The sequence below is a fragment of the Sus scrofa genome, chromosome 13, assembly GCF_054392235.1.
Source record: "Sus scrofa isolate SSC_HxYL_T2T_F1_AM1 chromosome 13, Sscrofa_HxYL_maternal_Yorkshire_Landrace_v2.0, whole genome shotgun sequence".
Lineage (NCBI taxonomy): Eukaryota > Metazoa > Chordata > Mammalia > Artiodactyla > Suidae > Sus > Sus scrofa.
Window position 1 is genome coordinate 48302449 of NC_139395.1, and position 14740 is coordinate 48317188.

At 37.1% G+C, this 14740-nt stretch overlaps 1 protein-coding gene across 32 annotated transcripts in view; it reads left to right on the forward strand.

The window, feature by feature from the left end:
• Positions 1-14740, forward strand: part of DOCK3 (dedicator of cytokinesis 3) — a 507677-nt gene that overhangs the window by 306804 nt on the left and 186133 nt on the right. For all 32 annotated transcript variants that reach the window (XM_021068832.2, XM_021068840.2, XM_084988414.1 and 29 more), the window contains one exon: positions 370-524. In XM_021068832.2, coding sequence (XP_020924491.2) covers positions 370-524 — 155 coding nt within the window. The remainder of the gene's footprint in view (positions 1-369; positions 525-14740) is intronic.

Below are 14740 nucleotides of genomic sequence, written 5' to 3' on the forward strand. Positions count from 1 at the left end.
GCTGCATCTGTGGCATATGGAGGTTCCCAGGCTAGGGGATCTAATCTGTAGCTGCCGGCCTACACCAGAGCCACACCAATGCAGGATCTGAGCCGCGTCTGCGACCTACACCACAGCTCATGGCAACGCCAGATCCTTAACCCACTGAGCGAGGTCTGGGATCGAACCCGCAACCTCATGGTTCCTAGTCGGATTCGTTAACCACTGAGCCACAGTGGGAACTCCAAAAATACTTTCAATCTTTCTCTTAAATGGTCCCCTTCCGCAGCACAAGGAGTTAGTCATTTTGTTTTAAGTTTATTTATGATAAATATAATGAATGACTGAAATATAATCGCTGTTGCTTTTTTTTCCCCCCTTCCTCATTAGGTAGATACGATGCGCCCACGTCATGGGGAAACATGTCGGATACCAGTGCCACATCACTTCTTCCTCAGCCTGAAGAGCTTCACCTACAATACCATTGGGGAAGATACTGATGTCTTCTTTTCCTTATATGATATGAGAGAAGGCAAGCAGATCAGGTAAAAGTAATTAGAAGCTCTGGTGAGGTTGAGACTCTGTATTAAGATATGTCCTAGACTTGAGAGAAGATAGATGCACATAGGCAAAACAAGACAAAGTAAACTTGTTTTATTTAGCTGAGAGTTTTGCCTGAAATCATGTGCAGCTTTTTTTGTATCTTGTGCCTGTTTCCACATGGAAGCTTAATCTCAGTCTTGGCCATTACCATCTCAGGAGAGAAAATGATGCATCTATTCAATGCCAGAGAAAATACACAGGAAAAGTATAGAACAAAGAAAATTTAGCAAAGACCCTAATCTTGAATTTAGTAAACCTTGGGCTCTGCTTTCCTGCACGTGGGAGAGAGAGTTCACAGGGAAATAGACTAATGTTTTCCTCTCTGAGGGCAGCCTTAGCCCTCATTGTCAATCTAGCCCTGTAAAAGGAATCTTCTGGGTATCTTCTGGGAAAAAGGGAAAGTTGGCCTGACTCCATTATTCCTCTTTGCCTTGAATTGGAGTAGAAGCCACAGAATGGGGCTGACATGCAGTAGATCAGATATTTTAGCAGAGCAGTGAGACACTTAAGCATGAACAAATGCAGCTGTGCTTTTCCCCTTGAAAGATGGGGAGAAATCAAGGAGACACTCTAGGCTTCTTTTCCTCTGGATGTCAGCAAGGTTCTGAAGGGATGAGTTGACCTTTGTGGCCAACTTGGAATTTTAGAAAACACCAACATTTCCCTGTGGTTATCTTCTAGGTGGGGCAGAAAGAAAATAAATCTTGGGATATGCTTTATATTGCTTGGGAACTTTTTGTGTTGAGTGCTTTATGGATTATTGTTTTATTTAAGATTTGAAAACAGCTGTTCTACTTTTCCAATTGCATGCTATATGTGAGAAAATTAAAAATGGAAGTTTTAACAGAGTAAAAAAGAAAGGCAGTTAATTTGCATGTTCCACAGTCCTCTGATCTTGACTGTCCTGCCCCCCCACCAAAAAAAATTAAAACACTGTGCTTCACTTTGGCATAGGAATAAAATGCACCCGTTGATGAGGGTATGTGGGTTTTCCTTGCTGCCAATGGCTCCCAGTATGTGCTTCTAGGAAAGCTGATGTGGTGATGATAACTACAGTTGCTACACTCAGGCAGAACCATAGGCCAGGGCTACATGTATATAGATTCTGGCTGCTCTTGTTTTTCTACTAGACCAGAGGTTTGTAAACTTTATTACTAATTTTTGTGTGTGGCAGAATCCTTTCTTCAGGCTAAATTTTATAAGACAGTCTAATATATAGAACAGTTAAAATAGAGCTACTCCAATGTTGAAGGAAAAGGGAAATAACAGGAATCTCAGAATGTCCCTGCCTCCACCTGCTACCCTGTGGAGCCACTGAAAGTCAGTAGGTTGCAGTTTGAAAACCAGAGCACACTACTTTATCAAAATCTTTGAGTGCCAGGAACTGTGTCTTCTTTCTCTGTGATCGTAGCACCACACACAGTACCTTGCCCAGTACATTCCTTATCATACTTACTGCATAGAGAAGATCCAAGTGCAGTAGAGGCACCCTACTGCTTTGGTTTGTAATCTATGCAGGATCATCAGTCTATGCAGTTGTTTTCTCTTGGACTTATTGTTTATAATTTAGTCTCGAGAAACAGTAAAACATTTTAAAAGAAGAAATGTATGGAGTGCCTGTCATGGCTCAGTGGTTAACAGACCTGACTAGTATCCATGAGGACCTGGGTTCAATCTCTGGCCCCACTCAATGGGTCAAGGATCTGGCATTGCCGTGAGCTGTGGTGTAGGTCGCAGATGCGACTCAGAGCCTGAGTTGCTATGGCTGTGGCGTAGGCCAGCATTTGTTGCTCTGATTCAACCCCTAACCTGGGAACCCTCTATATGCTGCAGGTGTGGCCCTAGAAAGACAAAAGACAAAAAAAAAAAAAAAAAAAAAAAGAGAGAAATGTGAAGTAAAAATTGTATAGAGTGCTAGAAATGCTTAGGTCAATTAAAAATCCCTGGGTATTAGAGAATTATGCCACCTTCACATTCACATAATAAAATGATAATATTCTTAGTTGAAAATACCTAGTTTCTTTAGTTTTAAAAATGAACTAAGGAGTTCCTACTGTGGTGCAATGGAATCAGCAGGCAGCATCTCTGCAGTGCCAAGAAGCAGATTTGATCCCTGGCCCAGCACAGTGGGTTAAAAGATCCAGCATTGCTTCAGCTGCATTGTAGGTTGCAACTGCAGCTTGGATCTTATCTGTGGCCTGGGAACTCCACATGTCATGGGACAGCCAAGAAAGAAAAAGAAATAAAAAAAGAATGAACTATTAGGAGTTCTCTTATGGTGCAGCAGTTTAAGGATCTGGCATTGTCGTAGCAGTGGCTTGAGTCACTGCTGTGGTGTGGGTTTGATCCCTGACCCAGAAACCTCCACATTCCATGGGCATGGCCAAAACAAAGAGAATGAGCTAATAAATAAATAGAATTTTATTTTATTTTATTATTTATTTATTTGCTTTTTAGGGCCTCACTCGCAGCGTATGGAGGTTCCCAGGCTAGGGGTCTAATCGGAGCTACAGCTGCCGGCCTTCACCAGAGCCACGGTAATGCCAGATCCTTAACCCACTGAGTGAGGCCAGGGATCAAACCTGAAACCTTATGGTTCCTAGTCAGATTCGTTTCCGCTACACCACGACAGGAACTCCATAAGTGGAATTTTAGATCTAGGTTTAATCAGTTAATGTTCTTCTTTCCATTAGGATTTATGTAGTTGGATGATCTCTGACCTGGCATTATCAGATAATTATGCTTTCATTATGATTAGTTATTAAATTGGTCATATATTACTTTCTTAAAGTAGTTGTCAGAAGTCACAAAAAGTTAGGGATATATTACATCAGGTCCAAAGAGTGTTTATACAGAGCAGTCAGTTTGTTTCTTTTCTAGGTAACTCTTTAAGTGACTCTTTCCAATCAAATATTTCTAGTCTAGTCTCCAATGAAATGGTGCTAATCCAGTGTTCAGTATTGCCTGGACACTCTCACCTCTGTGCCAAAGAACACATGTGAGTAGGGGAGCAAGCTCAAGAGAAGACCCCAAGTATCATTGCTGATACCACAGGCAGACCTAGAGGGGCTAAAGTGAAGGACAAATTGCAAACCCACGTAGTGCATTCTGATATATGTTGACTGATGAGTGTTAGATGATCTGCTTGAGGGCAGAAGCAGCAGCTGGCAGGGCCTTGGTAGCGCTATTTTGTGACATTTTGTCATTTGAAACAGAATCATAAATATTTGGCCTTGAAATCTAAATCTCTAATTAAGAACTCTCCCCTGAGCTTCAGGTCCTCATTTCCTTTTTCCTACCAGACATAAGCCCTTGGATGTCCTTCAGATATCCATTAACATTTCTAAACTGCATTAATTTTCTCTCCTCACATGTATACTTCTTTCTGTACTCCTTAAGTCAGGTGAAAGCATTACCATTTGCTCAGAGATCCCCATCAGAAACTTAGGAGTCCTCTTAGGCTCCTCCCTCTATATCTTCTTCCCTTCCCAGTGAATCACTGTCTCCTGTTAACTTCTGTCTCCTAATATCAATCAAATCACTACCCTCACTTTATCCTCACTGACATCTCAGATCCTTCACATTTCTCCCTAGACATATACTCCCTGAATCTGTCTTCCTACCCTGAGTTCTCTTTCACACCATCACTGTACATCTCTCTTAAAACTGCATCTCTCACTTAGACTAAAAGCAGTTGTTATGTAGCATGGTATAAAAAGTACAGTGTGATATAATTCTGGCTGTTTCTCTAACCTTATTTCATGTGTCTTGTTTTACTCTTGATGACTTACTGGTAAACATGCCTTCTTTTGTTCCTCTCTACCTTTGTTGGCTTGGTAAACTTCTGTCCATTCTTTACAACTCAACTTTATAAAACCTTCCTCAATAATCATGAATAGAACCAATCCTGGGACTTCATTGTGTGCATGATGATACCTGTACAAAGCATTATCCCATTACTAGATATTATATAGTAATACATGTAGATACATGGTAATACACATGTAGATTTCCCCTACTGAAATGGGAGATTCCTTGTGTGTCTTTTGTTCCATTTTCTCCCCAGTGCTAAGCATAGGACTTTGGATGTTAGAGCATTACATAAATAGTTATTGAATGAATGAGTAAATAAGTCTATCTACCAAATAAGTACCAATCAGTCACCTGTGAATCAACCAATTTACATTTAATTGAACAGTTTAGCAAACATTTACTGAGGATTTCTTGGTTGTGGGCTCCTGCAATAACTGCAAGTGATTTAGAGATTAAAAAGAAATGTCCCTGCCACTGACGTCTGACCAGAGCATTATAGGATTCTTAAAATATATGGAACATGTTATTCCCAATTTTAAGTACCAGACAAGCTGAATGGAAAAGTAAGATGGGCAGATGTCTTATTGACATGTGGCAAGACTTTAACACAATAAGAAGTCGGGGCAAAACAAACAAGCAAAATATAACCTGTTAAGACAGAAACTTTTATAGAACTTTTTAAGCAAAAAAAAAAAAAAAAAAAAGAAGTCCTGTCCAAATGCTGTTTGTTTTATATGTTTTTTCTGCCCAAGTACATTTCAGGCTTTATTTAGGATTAAATTGTATGGTTTGGGAAGGAAATACAATCAGCTCTACAATGATACACTAGGAGAGATGGTTTTTCCTGTCATGGTGAGCTGGATCATTGTCACCAGGGTTTTGAATTCAACATTTGAAGAACTATTTTATTAAAAAACAAAACAAGTCAGGGAAGAAAAGGGTCGTTGAGAAACTTAGAAGATCTCGAGCACTCTTGGAGAAAATGAAATTAGATGGATTAAAGAGTAGCCAGGATACTGTGGTGAGCTAGAGACAGTTCTACTCCTCTTCCTGGAGCTTATGATCTAGTAGAGAGAGCAACTCTTTGTAATAACCCATTAAACACATGATCTTACAAGATGCTGTGAAACCTTGTATAGATTGGAGTTAGGGAAGGAAGTTCTCAGGTCACTCAAACAAAGGCTTAAAGTGTGAGTAAGCAAAAGGAGTGGATAATGTGACCTAGGCAGAAGAAGGTCTAGACACAGGGAAAAACTTAGTACATTTAGAGAACTGAGAGGTAGTCAATGTCATTGGACTATAGAGTGAGGGATGAAAAGGATATCACAAGAGGTGATCACAAGAAGAAATAGTGAGGGACTAGATTATGCAGGGCCTTATAACCATAGAAGAATTTTGGATTATGTTGGAAGTTCAAGAAGAGAAGATATTCAAGGGCAAAAATAGCAAAATCTTGAGTTAGAAATATAAAGACATCAATGCATGTATGCAAGAAATTGGAAAAGGCTCTCAGACCTAGGAAGAAAGTTTATGTTGACAGCAAACTCCACGTCTTGAACCTGTTTCTTACCCATCTTTGGTCACAGCTCCTTGAACAAAGAAAGAGCTCAGTAAATGATCAGAAAAAAATCACTAGAGACAAGAGTAAATAAGGGTAGTCCTAAAAATCCTATAGACTAATTTAGACTTGATGTATTTGATAACTTTTCTGAATCCTTGAGCACAGGGGAATGACATGTTGAAGGTGGTATTTTCCAGTTATCACAGTGGCATTATATAGGTTAAACTGGAAAATGGATGAGATGAGTTAGAAGCTGTTGCAGACATGAATTAATAAGACCTCAGGATAAGGGAGACTAGGAGTAAGATTAGAAAAGATAGGACATCTTGCCCTATAAGATCTGGTCCCAACCTCATTACCTCTGTAATTTTTTATTTTTTATTTATTTTTTTCTTTTTTGTCTTTTTGCCTTTTCTAAGGCCGCTCCTGCAGCATATGGAGGTTCCCAGGATAGGGGTCTAATCAGAGCTGTAGCCGATGGCCTATGCCAGAGCCACAGCAATGCGGGATCCGAGCCACAGCAACGCCGGATCCTTAATCTACTGAGCAAGGCCAGGGATCGAACCCGCAACCTCATGGTTCCTAGTCAGATTCGTTAACCACTGAGCCATGATGGGAACTCCTACCTCTGTAATTTAATTACCTGTCATTCCTCCCTTGATAACTCTACTTTACAGTCATTCTACTTTCAGCTCTAATTTAATCCATGCTGTACCCTTGAAAACATAGTACATGTTCCTACTTTAGGGCCTTTCTTTGCACCTGCTATTTCCTGGATATCCTTGTGGTGAGTTAAGAAAACATTTTATGTACCTAATGTGCATTGTGCTGTCACATGAGTTCATTTAAACTTGGGGAAGAAGTGTAAGTAAGGGAGAAGAAATAATTGAACAAAACTGGAGGCATCACACTTTTTATTTCAAAATGTAGTACAGAGGAGTTCCTGTTGTGGCACAGTGGAAATGAATCTGACTAGTATCCATGAGGATAGGGGTTCAATCCCTAGCCTTACTAAGTGGGTCAGGGATCCAGCATTGCTGTGAGCTGTAGTGTTGGCCGGTAGCTCTGATCCAACCCCTAGCCTGGGGACTTTCATATGCCACAGGTGCAGCCCTAAAAAGCAAAAAAAAAGTAGTACAGAGCTACATTAATCAAACCAGCATGGTACTAGCATAATAACAGACACATAGACCTATGGAACAGAATATAGAGCCCAGAAATAAACCCACAAACATACTGATTTGTTACAAAGGTGTCAAGAATACACACTGAGAAAGGATCTGGTGTGGCTGCAGCTGTGGTGTAGGTCACAAATATAGCTTGGATTTGATCCCTGGCCTGGGAATTTCCATATGTTGTGGGTATGGCCAAAAAGAAAAAAAAAAATGAAACCCTAATAGCTATTGGCAAGAATGTAAATTAATCCAATCACTATTGAAAACAATGTAAAGTTTCCTCAAAAATTAAAAATAGATTTACCACATCCAGCAGTTTCACTTCTTGATATATATCTAAAGGAAATGAAAGTAGGATTTTTGACAAGATATATACATACTCATGTTTATCACAGCATTATTCACAGTATTCAAGGTATGGAAACAACCCAGATGCCTATCAATAAATGAATAGATTTAAAAAGATGTGTTATATGTATACAATGGAATACTATTCAGCCACGAGAAAGGAGAATATCCTGCCATGTTCAGTAACGTTAGATGGACCCTGAGCACCATTATGCTAAATGAGTTAAGTCAGAGAGAGTATTATATCACTTATATGTGGAATCTATAAAAGTCAAACCTGTGGGGGAAAAAAAAAAACAGGGTAAAATGGTGATTACCAGGAGATGGAGGAGCAGGGGTAGGGGATAAGATTGATTATGTTTAAAGGTACAAACTTATAACAAGTGGTAAATAAGCCGTAGAGATGTAACACACAGTATAGTTAATAAAAGACAATAATACTACACTATAATGATGTAATGTGATAAATATTGCTTCAATAGTAGATATATTAAAATACATAGATGTATCCAAGTAATACACTGTACACAAGTTTATCAAAATGTCAAATTTATCAAATTAAAAAGAAAAGATTAATGTTGGGCAGGTTGTGGAGAAAAGGGAACTCCTGTATTCTGTTGGGATGTAAATTGATGCAGCCATTATGGAAAACAGTATGGATGTTCCTCAAAAAATAGAAGCCCACTCTAAATATTTATCCAAAGGAATTGAAATCAGGATTTAAAAGAGATAGCTGCACTCGCATGTTCATTGCAGCATTATTTCTAATAGCAAAACAAGGAAGTAACCTCACTATCAGTGAATGAATGGATAAATAAAATATAGCGTATACATATAATGGAATATTATTTAGCCTTTAAAAAGAGAGAGCTCCTGCCATTTGCAACAAGATGAATGAACTTGGAGAACTTTGTGCTCAATGAAAAAAGCCAATCTTAGAAGTACAAATACTACATGATATCACTTATATGTGGAATCTAAAATAGTCAGATTCAAAGGCAGAGAGAGTAAAATGGTGGTTGCTGGAACCTGGGGAGAGGGGAAAATGGGGAGGTATTAGTTAAAGGGTACAAATTTTCAGTTATATAAGGTAAATGAATTCTAGATATCTACCATACAGCATGATGCCTACAATTAACAATACTGTATTGTATACTTAAAAATTTGCCAAGAAGGTAGATCTTTTGTAAAGTGTTCTTATCTAATACTATAAATAAATAGGAATAACAAATAGAAAGGATGGAATCTTTTGGAGATGATGACTATGTTAATGGCTTAGACTGTGGTGATGGTTTCATGGGTGTGTATATTTATCTCCAAACTCATCCAGTTGTATACATTAAATATACACAGTTTTTCATATGTCAGTCATGCCTCAATAAAGTGGTTTAAAAAAAAAGAAATGTGGGAAGATGTGAATTTTCCTAGGAAGTGTTACACCTAATACAAGTGCAAGACTTAGTAAAATGAATATGTATTTTCTATGTAATCACATAACCAGTTTGACAAAAATTATGCAGATTTTCCTCATGCTCTGAAACAAAATTTTCTGAGATAATCAGTGACCTTATTATAGGCAAGTAAAATTATCTTTTTTTAAGTTAAAAAAAAACAAGAAATTACGTTACTCCCTTTTTTAAAAATGCCATTTATCTCCTTCTATGTTTTACATAATGTAGTCATTTATTGTGCTTATCACTTACTGTCTGTTTCCTCATTTTGTCTCTTCCTGGGCAGAGAGGCATGTATTTTGTTCTCAAGGTACTCAAGTGCCTGGAACAGTACTTGTCACCTAGTAAGTGCTCAATAAATATTTGTTGAATAAATAAGTGTAACTGTCCAGAATGTTGCAAAGAGATAAAAAAGAGATGAAAAATATGAAAGAAGCACTAAGGGACATGGAGAATAGAATGAGAGAATAACCATTTAATTAAAATCACAAAGAGTTGCCATTGTGGCTCAGCAGATTAAGAACCCGACACAGTGTCCATGAGGATGCAGGTTCTATGGTTGGCCTTACTCAGAGGGTTAAGGATCAGGCATTGCCAACAAGCTGTGGTAGAGGTAACAGATGCAGCTCAGATCCAGTGTTGGTGTGGCTGCACAGTAGGCCTGTAGCTGCAGCTTTGATTTGATCCCTAGCCTGGGATTTTCCATATGCCACAGGTGCGGCTATAAAAAGAAAAAATAAAAGAAAATTCAAACAAAGAGAAAAGAAAAAAAGGGGAGAAAATGTACTCTAAGAGATAATGGCTGATAATTTTTCATCATTGACCAAAGACAAGACACAAATACCAGGCTGTTTATTTCCTTTGCTTTCACAAGATTCCTCTTTGAGAGAAATGTACTCTTGTGACAATTGTCAGAGGATGAAGAAGCCAAAATTGTTAAATAGAACTTGGCCTCGTTTCCACCACCTCATTCCATGGTGATGGTAAATTTTTAACATCTAAATTGAGCCAAAATGCTTTTTTTAACAAGTACAGTATGAGTTGGGAAAAGACATGAAGCCCATTGATGGCTTATGGTTGTCTTAATTAAAGAAGGTTCTACCAACAGCAACAAAGTAAAGACTTTTAAATTATTTGAGTTTTTGAAACCCTGTTGCAAATAGATTCAATTACATTTTAAATTTAAAAAATAAAGGTATTCATAGAAGAAAATAACCCAATTTATAGTCAGATGTGAACTTAAATACTGTCAAGGACTGCCACTGACAACAAGAGTACACTTATGGAAGAGCCATGGTATAGCTGTTTCTTTAACTGCTTCCAAATACGGGCCTTTGTGGGCCCAAACATTTGTCTGAGACTTTGTCAGCAAATGGATGCCTTCCTATGCTCCTCAGTTTTTTTTAATGAAGTATAGTTGATTCATAATTGTTTCAGGTATACAGCAAAGTGATTCAGTTATATATATATATATATATATATATATATATATATATATATATGTATGTATATATTTCATATATGTATATATTTTTAAAACAATAATGGAAAAGAATCTGAAAAATATATTACATATAAAAACATAATCTATATGTATTATAGTATTTATTATAGTTTTTTCAAAGATACTGGATATAGTTACCTGTGTTATACAGTAGATCATTATTGCTTATCTGTTTTATATATAATAGTGTGTATCTGTTAACCTGACCTCCTAATCTATCCCTCTCCATTCCCTTCCCCTTTAGTAACAGGTTTGTTATGCCTGTGAGTCTATTTCTGTTTTGTAAATAAGCTTATTTAAGTTCCACATACAAGAGATATCATATATTTGTCTTTTCTTGTAAGACTTAATTCATTTAAGCATGATAATCTCTAGTTCCATCCATGTTGCTGCATAAGGCGTTATTTCATTCTTTTTTATGACCGAATAATATTCCATTTTTGTGTGTGTGCTTGTGTGTGTGTGTGTGTGATACTACACCTTCTTTATCCATTCATCTGTCAATGGACATTTAAGTTGTTTCCATGTGCCGTGCCCCTCAGTTTTGCTAAGCATCCTCTCCAGTTGTCAGCAAACCAGGTCATTGGCAAACTCCTCACCCCAAATAAAAATAAATGAATTAACTGTTCAACTTAGGATGCTAGAAAAAAACGTAAGCCTAAAGAAAGTAGAAGAAAGGAAATAAAATAATAATAGAACTTAAAGAATAAGCAATAAAACTTAAAGAATAAACAATAGAGTATTAATAAAATAAAAACTGATTCTTTTTAAAAAGAGACTTTAAAAAAATAGACATACCAGTAGCAAGAGTAATCAAGAAATAAGACAAACTATAAATATTAAAAATTATATGGAGCGTATTTTTTAATTCAAGTAAGGTTCACATAACATAAAACTAACCATTTTAAAGTGAACAGTTGAATGACATTTACTACATTCACATGTTATTCAGCTACCACCACTTCTATTTGGTTCCAAAACATATTGTCACCCCAAAAAAGAAGCCCTGAACCTGATAAACAGTTCTTCCTTATTCTCCTCCCCACCCCACCACTACCCCCAGCCCCTGGTAGCTACTAGTCTTCATTCCGTCTCTGTGGATTTATCTGTTCTATATATTTCACATAAACAGAATCATATAATGTGTGACCTTTTGCACCTGGATCATTTCACTTATCATAATGTTTGTAAGATTTATGCATGTTGTAGTATGCATCAGTACCTAATTTCTTTATATGGCTGAATAATATTTCATTGTACAGACAAGCCACAATTTTTTTTAATCCATTGGTTTACTGGTAGACAGTTGTACTATTTTAGGCTGTAGTGAATAAGTGCTACTATGAACATGTATATATGTGCACTTGTTTGAGTGCCTGTCTTCTGTTCCTTCAGGTATAGATCTAGGAGTGGAACTGCTGAATTGTACAATAATTCTATGTTTAGCTTTTGAGGAACCACCAGACTATTTTCCACAGCAGATGAACCATTTTACATTCCTGCCAGCAACATATAAGGGTTCTAGTTTCTACACATCCTTATCAATGCTTGCTTTTTCTGGTCCCCCCCACCCATTGTAGTTTGATTTGCATTTTCATGATGACTAATGATGTGAGTATCTTTTCATCTGTTTGTTGATCATTTATATATATTCCTTGGAGAAGAGTGTAGTCAAGTGCTTTGCCCATTTTAATTGGATTATTTGTCTTTTTGTTTGAGTCGCAAAAGTTCTTTGTATTTCCTAGATAATAATCCCTTTTCAGAGATATAATTTGCAGATAGTTTTCCCTTCCTGTAGGTTTTCTTTTCACTTTATTGTTAATGTTCTTTGATTTACAACAGTTCTTAATTTTGAGGGAGCTCACCAAATCTGATTTTTCTTTTGTTGCTTGTGCTTTTGGTATCATAGAACCAAAACCATAGAACCGCTTTTTAAATTGTGTACATATACTGTCAAGAAATTAATACCAATAAACTTGTGCTCCTATGAATAAGAATGTAATTTTTGTAATAAAAAATATTTTAAGACAGTTTAAATGTTCCTAAGAGAGATTATTCAATAAATAATAGTGTGACCTTTGAAAAGATTGAGGTGAAAAGAAGTGAGAGGACTGAGTTAGCTTTCTATATTTGCATAACAAATTACAGCAAATTGAATGGATTAAAAAATTTCCCATTTTTAGGTCATAGTTCTTTAGGCTAGACGGCATTATTGGGTTACTTGTTTAGGATATCACAGAGCTAAAGTCAAAGTGTGAGCTTGGCTGCATTGTAATCTAGCTCCCAGTTTCATTCATTGGTTGTCACTGGCAGGATTCAGTTTCTTACAGGACTGAGGTTCCAGTTTCCTTGCTGGCTGTCAGTTGAGAACTGCTCTTAGCTCCTAAAACCCCACCTGCTTTTCTTGCTGTATGCTTTTAAAGGACTAATGGAACTAGGTCAAGCTCACCCACATAATCTCTCTATTTTATAGTCCCCTGTGCCATATAACATAACCTTATTAAAAATCACTATACTGTATGGATACAATTATCTTCTCTATTACATAAATCTCCTTATTCACAGGAATGTTAGTGTGTAACCAACTTACATTCTCTATATTACCGGTGTGCCTATTAATATGCCTGATTCTCTTACTGGCCCTCTGCAAATTTAGCAGAGCACACTAAAGCCTCAGGGTGCCAGTGATTGATTTTATCACTCAACTGGCTTTCCCTGAGGAGTCTGGAGTCTTCAGTATGCCAGATTTTTCTCTTAGGTCTTTGGAATGCAAAGTTGCCCTCATAAACTTAACGTCTCTTGAGTATCATGTAAAAGCCCTTCTGTTAGTCATCTTTTCATGGATGCTGTGCAGAGCAAGCTAAAAAGCTTCATTTCTTATTCTCCTGGAGTTTGCTCAGCATTCAAAATATACTTGTATAGAATAAACTTTTTCTTGAAAATCAGCTGCTTCTGAATTGAAGTAGCGGGCTCTGCTTGAGAGTCAGGCTATGTACCCAAATGAGAAAAATATGCCTCTGAAAATCTCAAGTACCCTTGGAGAGAAATTTTCTTTTAAAATCATGACTGAGAACTTTGTTTATTAAATCAGTTTTGCTTTTCTCTGCAAAATAGGTCATGTCTTACAATGCAACTAGAGCTTTTCTGTGGGAGCTCCGGCACCAGTGAAGGACCTGCACATCAGTCTTGGTCCTTCCACTCTAACCTGTTTCATCTTATTCAGGAACATATACTCTAGATCACTACTGAGCATTCCCCCAAGGATTTTCTGTTGACTCCCGGCAAGAATAAGAGGAGCTAGTACTCTGGCTCTGGTGACTGTCATCATTACTTTCTTTTTCTACCCTGCTTTCATTGTCACTATGCATATCTTCCCTGGAAATTGCAGCGATCTAGGGAAATTGAATATTGGCTCGCTCTCTCGCACAAAGAAAGCCAGCAACCTGTACCCTATGGATGGAGAAGCCAATGCATTGATATTTAAGTGAAACTATTTATAATCTATTGTCTTACAAATTTTCTCTTATAAGACTATATTTTCTTATTTAACACAGAGCTGAAAATGTAGACAGAATGGATGCAAATACAGTTTAAAGCTAAATATATTTTATACCAGTGGCCAGATAACCCAATATGTTTCTGCACACATGCCCAAGGTATCAGATCTTGCTCAGAAACATTACAGTGAAAATCTGCTTAGAGATAGACACAGTAAAATGTTGATTTTAGATATGTATCTTGGCCTACAGTGAATTCTGTATCTTTTTTTCATCTGAGAATAAGGTCAGAAATTGTTCTTCTCTGTATGCCATCTCTCATCATGTTCTGAGTCTAAATATCAGGCTGGATAAATTTTTTAATATAATGTCCTTCAGAGTCTGGACAAAACTAGTAAAAGAAATGGTCAAGTTTCTTTAAGAAGCTCTTTGTTTACAAGAAATTTGCCTTCTTCTTAGTCTAGACCATGACACATGGTGAAAAGTAGAATAGAATGAGTAATGCTTCTGACATTAGTTCAGAAAAATCCTCTGCCTAGAGAGGAACGTGGAAAATTAAGGGATATCAGAGGTAGAAGTTACAATGGATTGGTATAGTCAAATACTTATTTTTCACCTATTGTGTGCTTTCACTGGTTTAGACTCTAGGTATTGAAGAAAACACACAAAAATTCCTGCCCTTCTGAAGTTTATATTCTGGTAGGGGGAGTCAGTCAATAAGTAAATTATGTAGTACATTTGTAGGGATAAATATTATAAAATAGAAAAGAGAGTATGAAGAATTTACTGTTTTGAATAAGGTGTTCAGG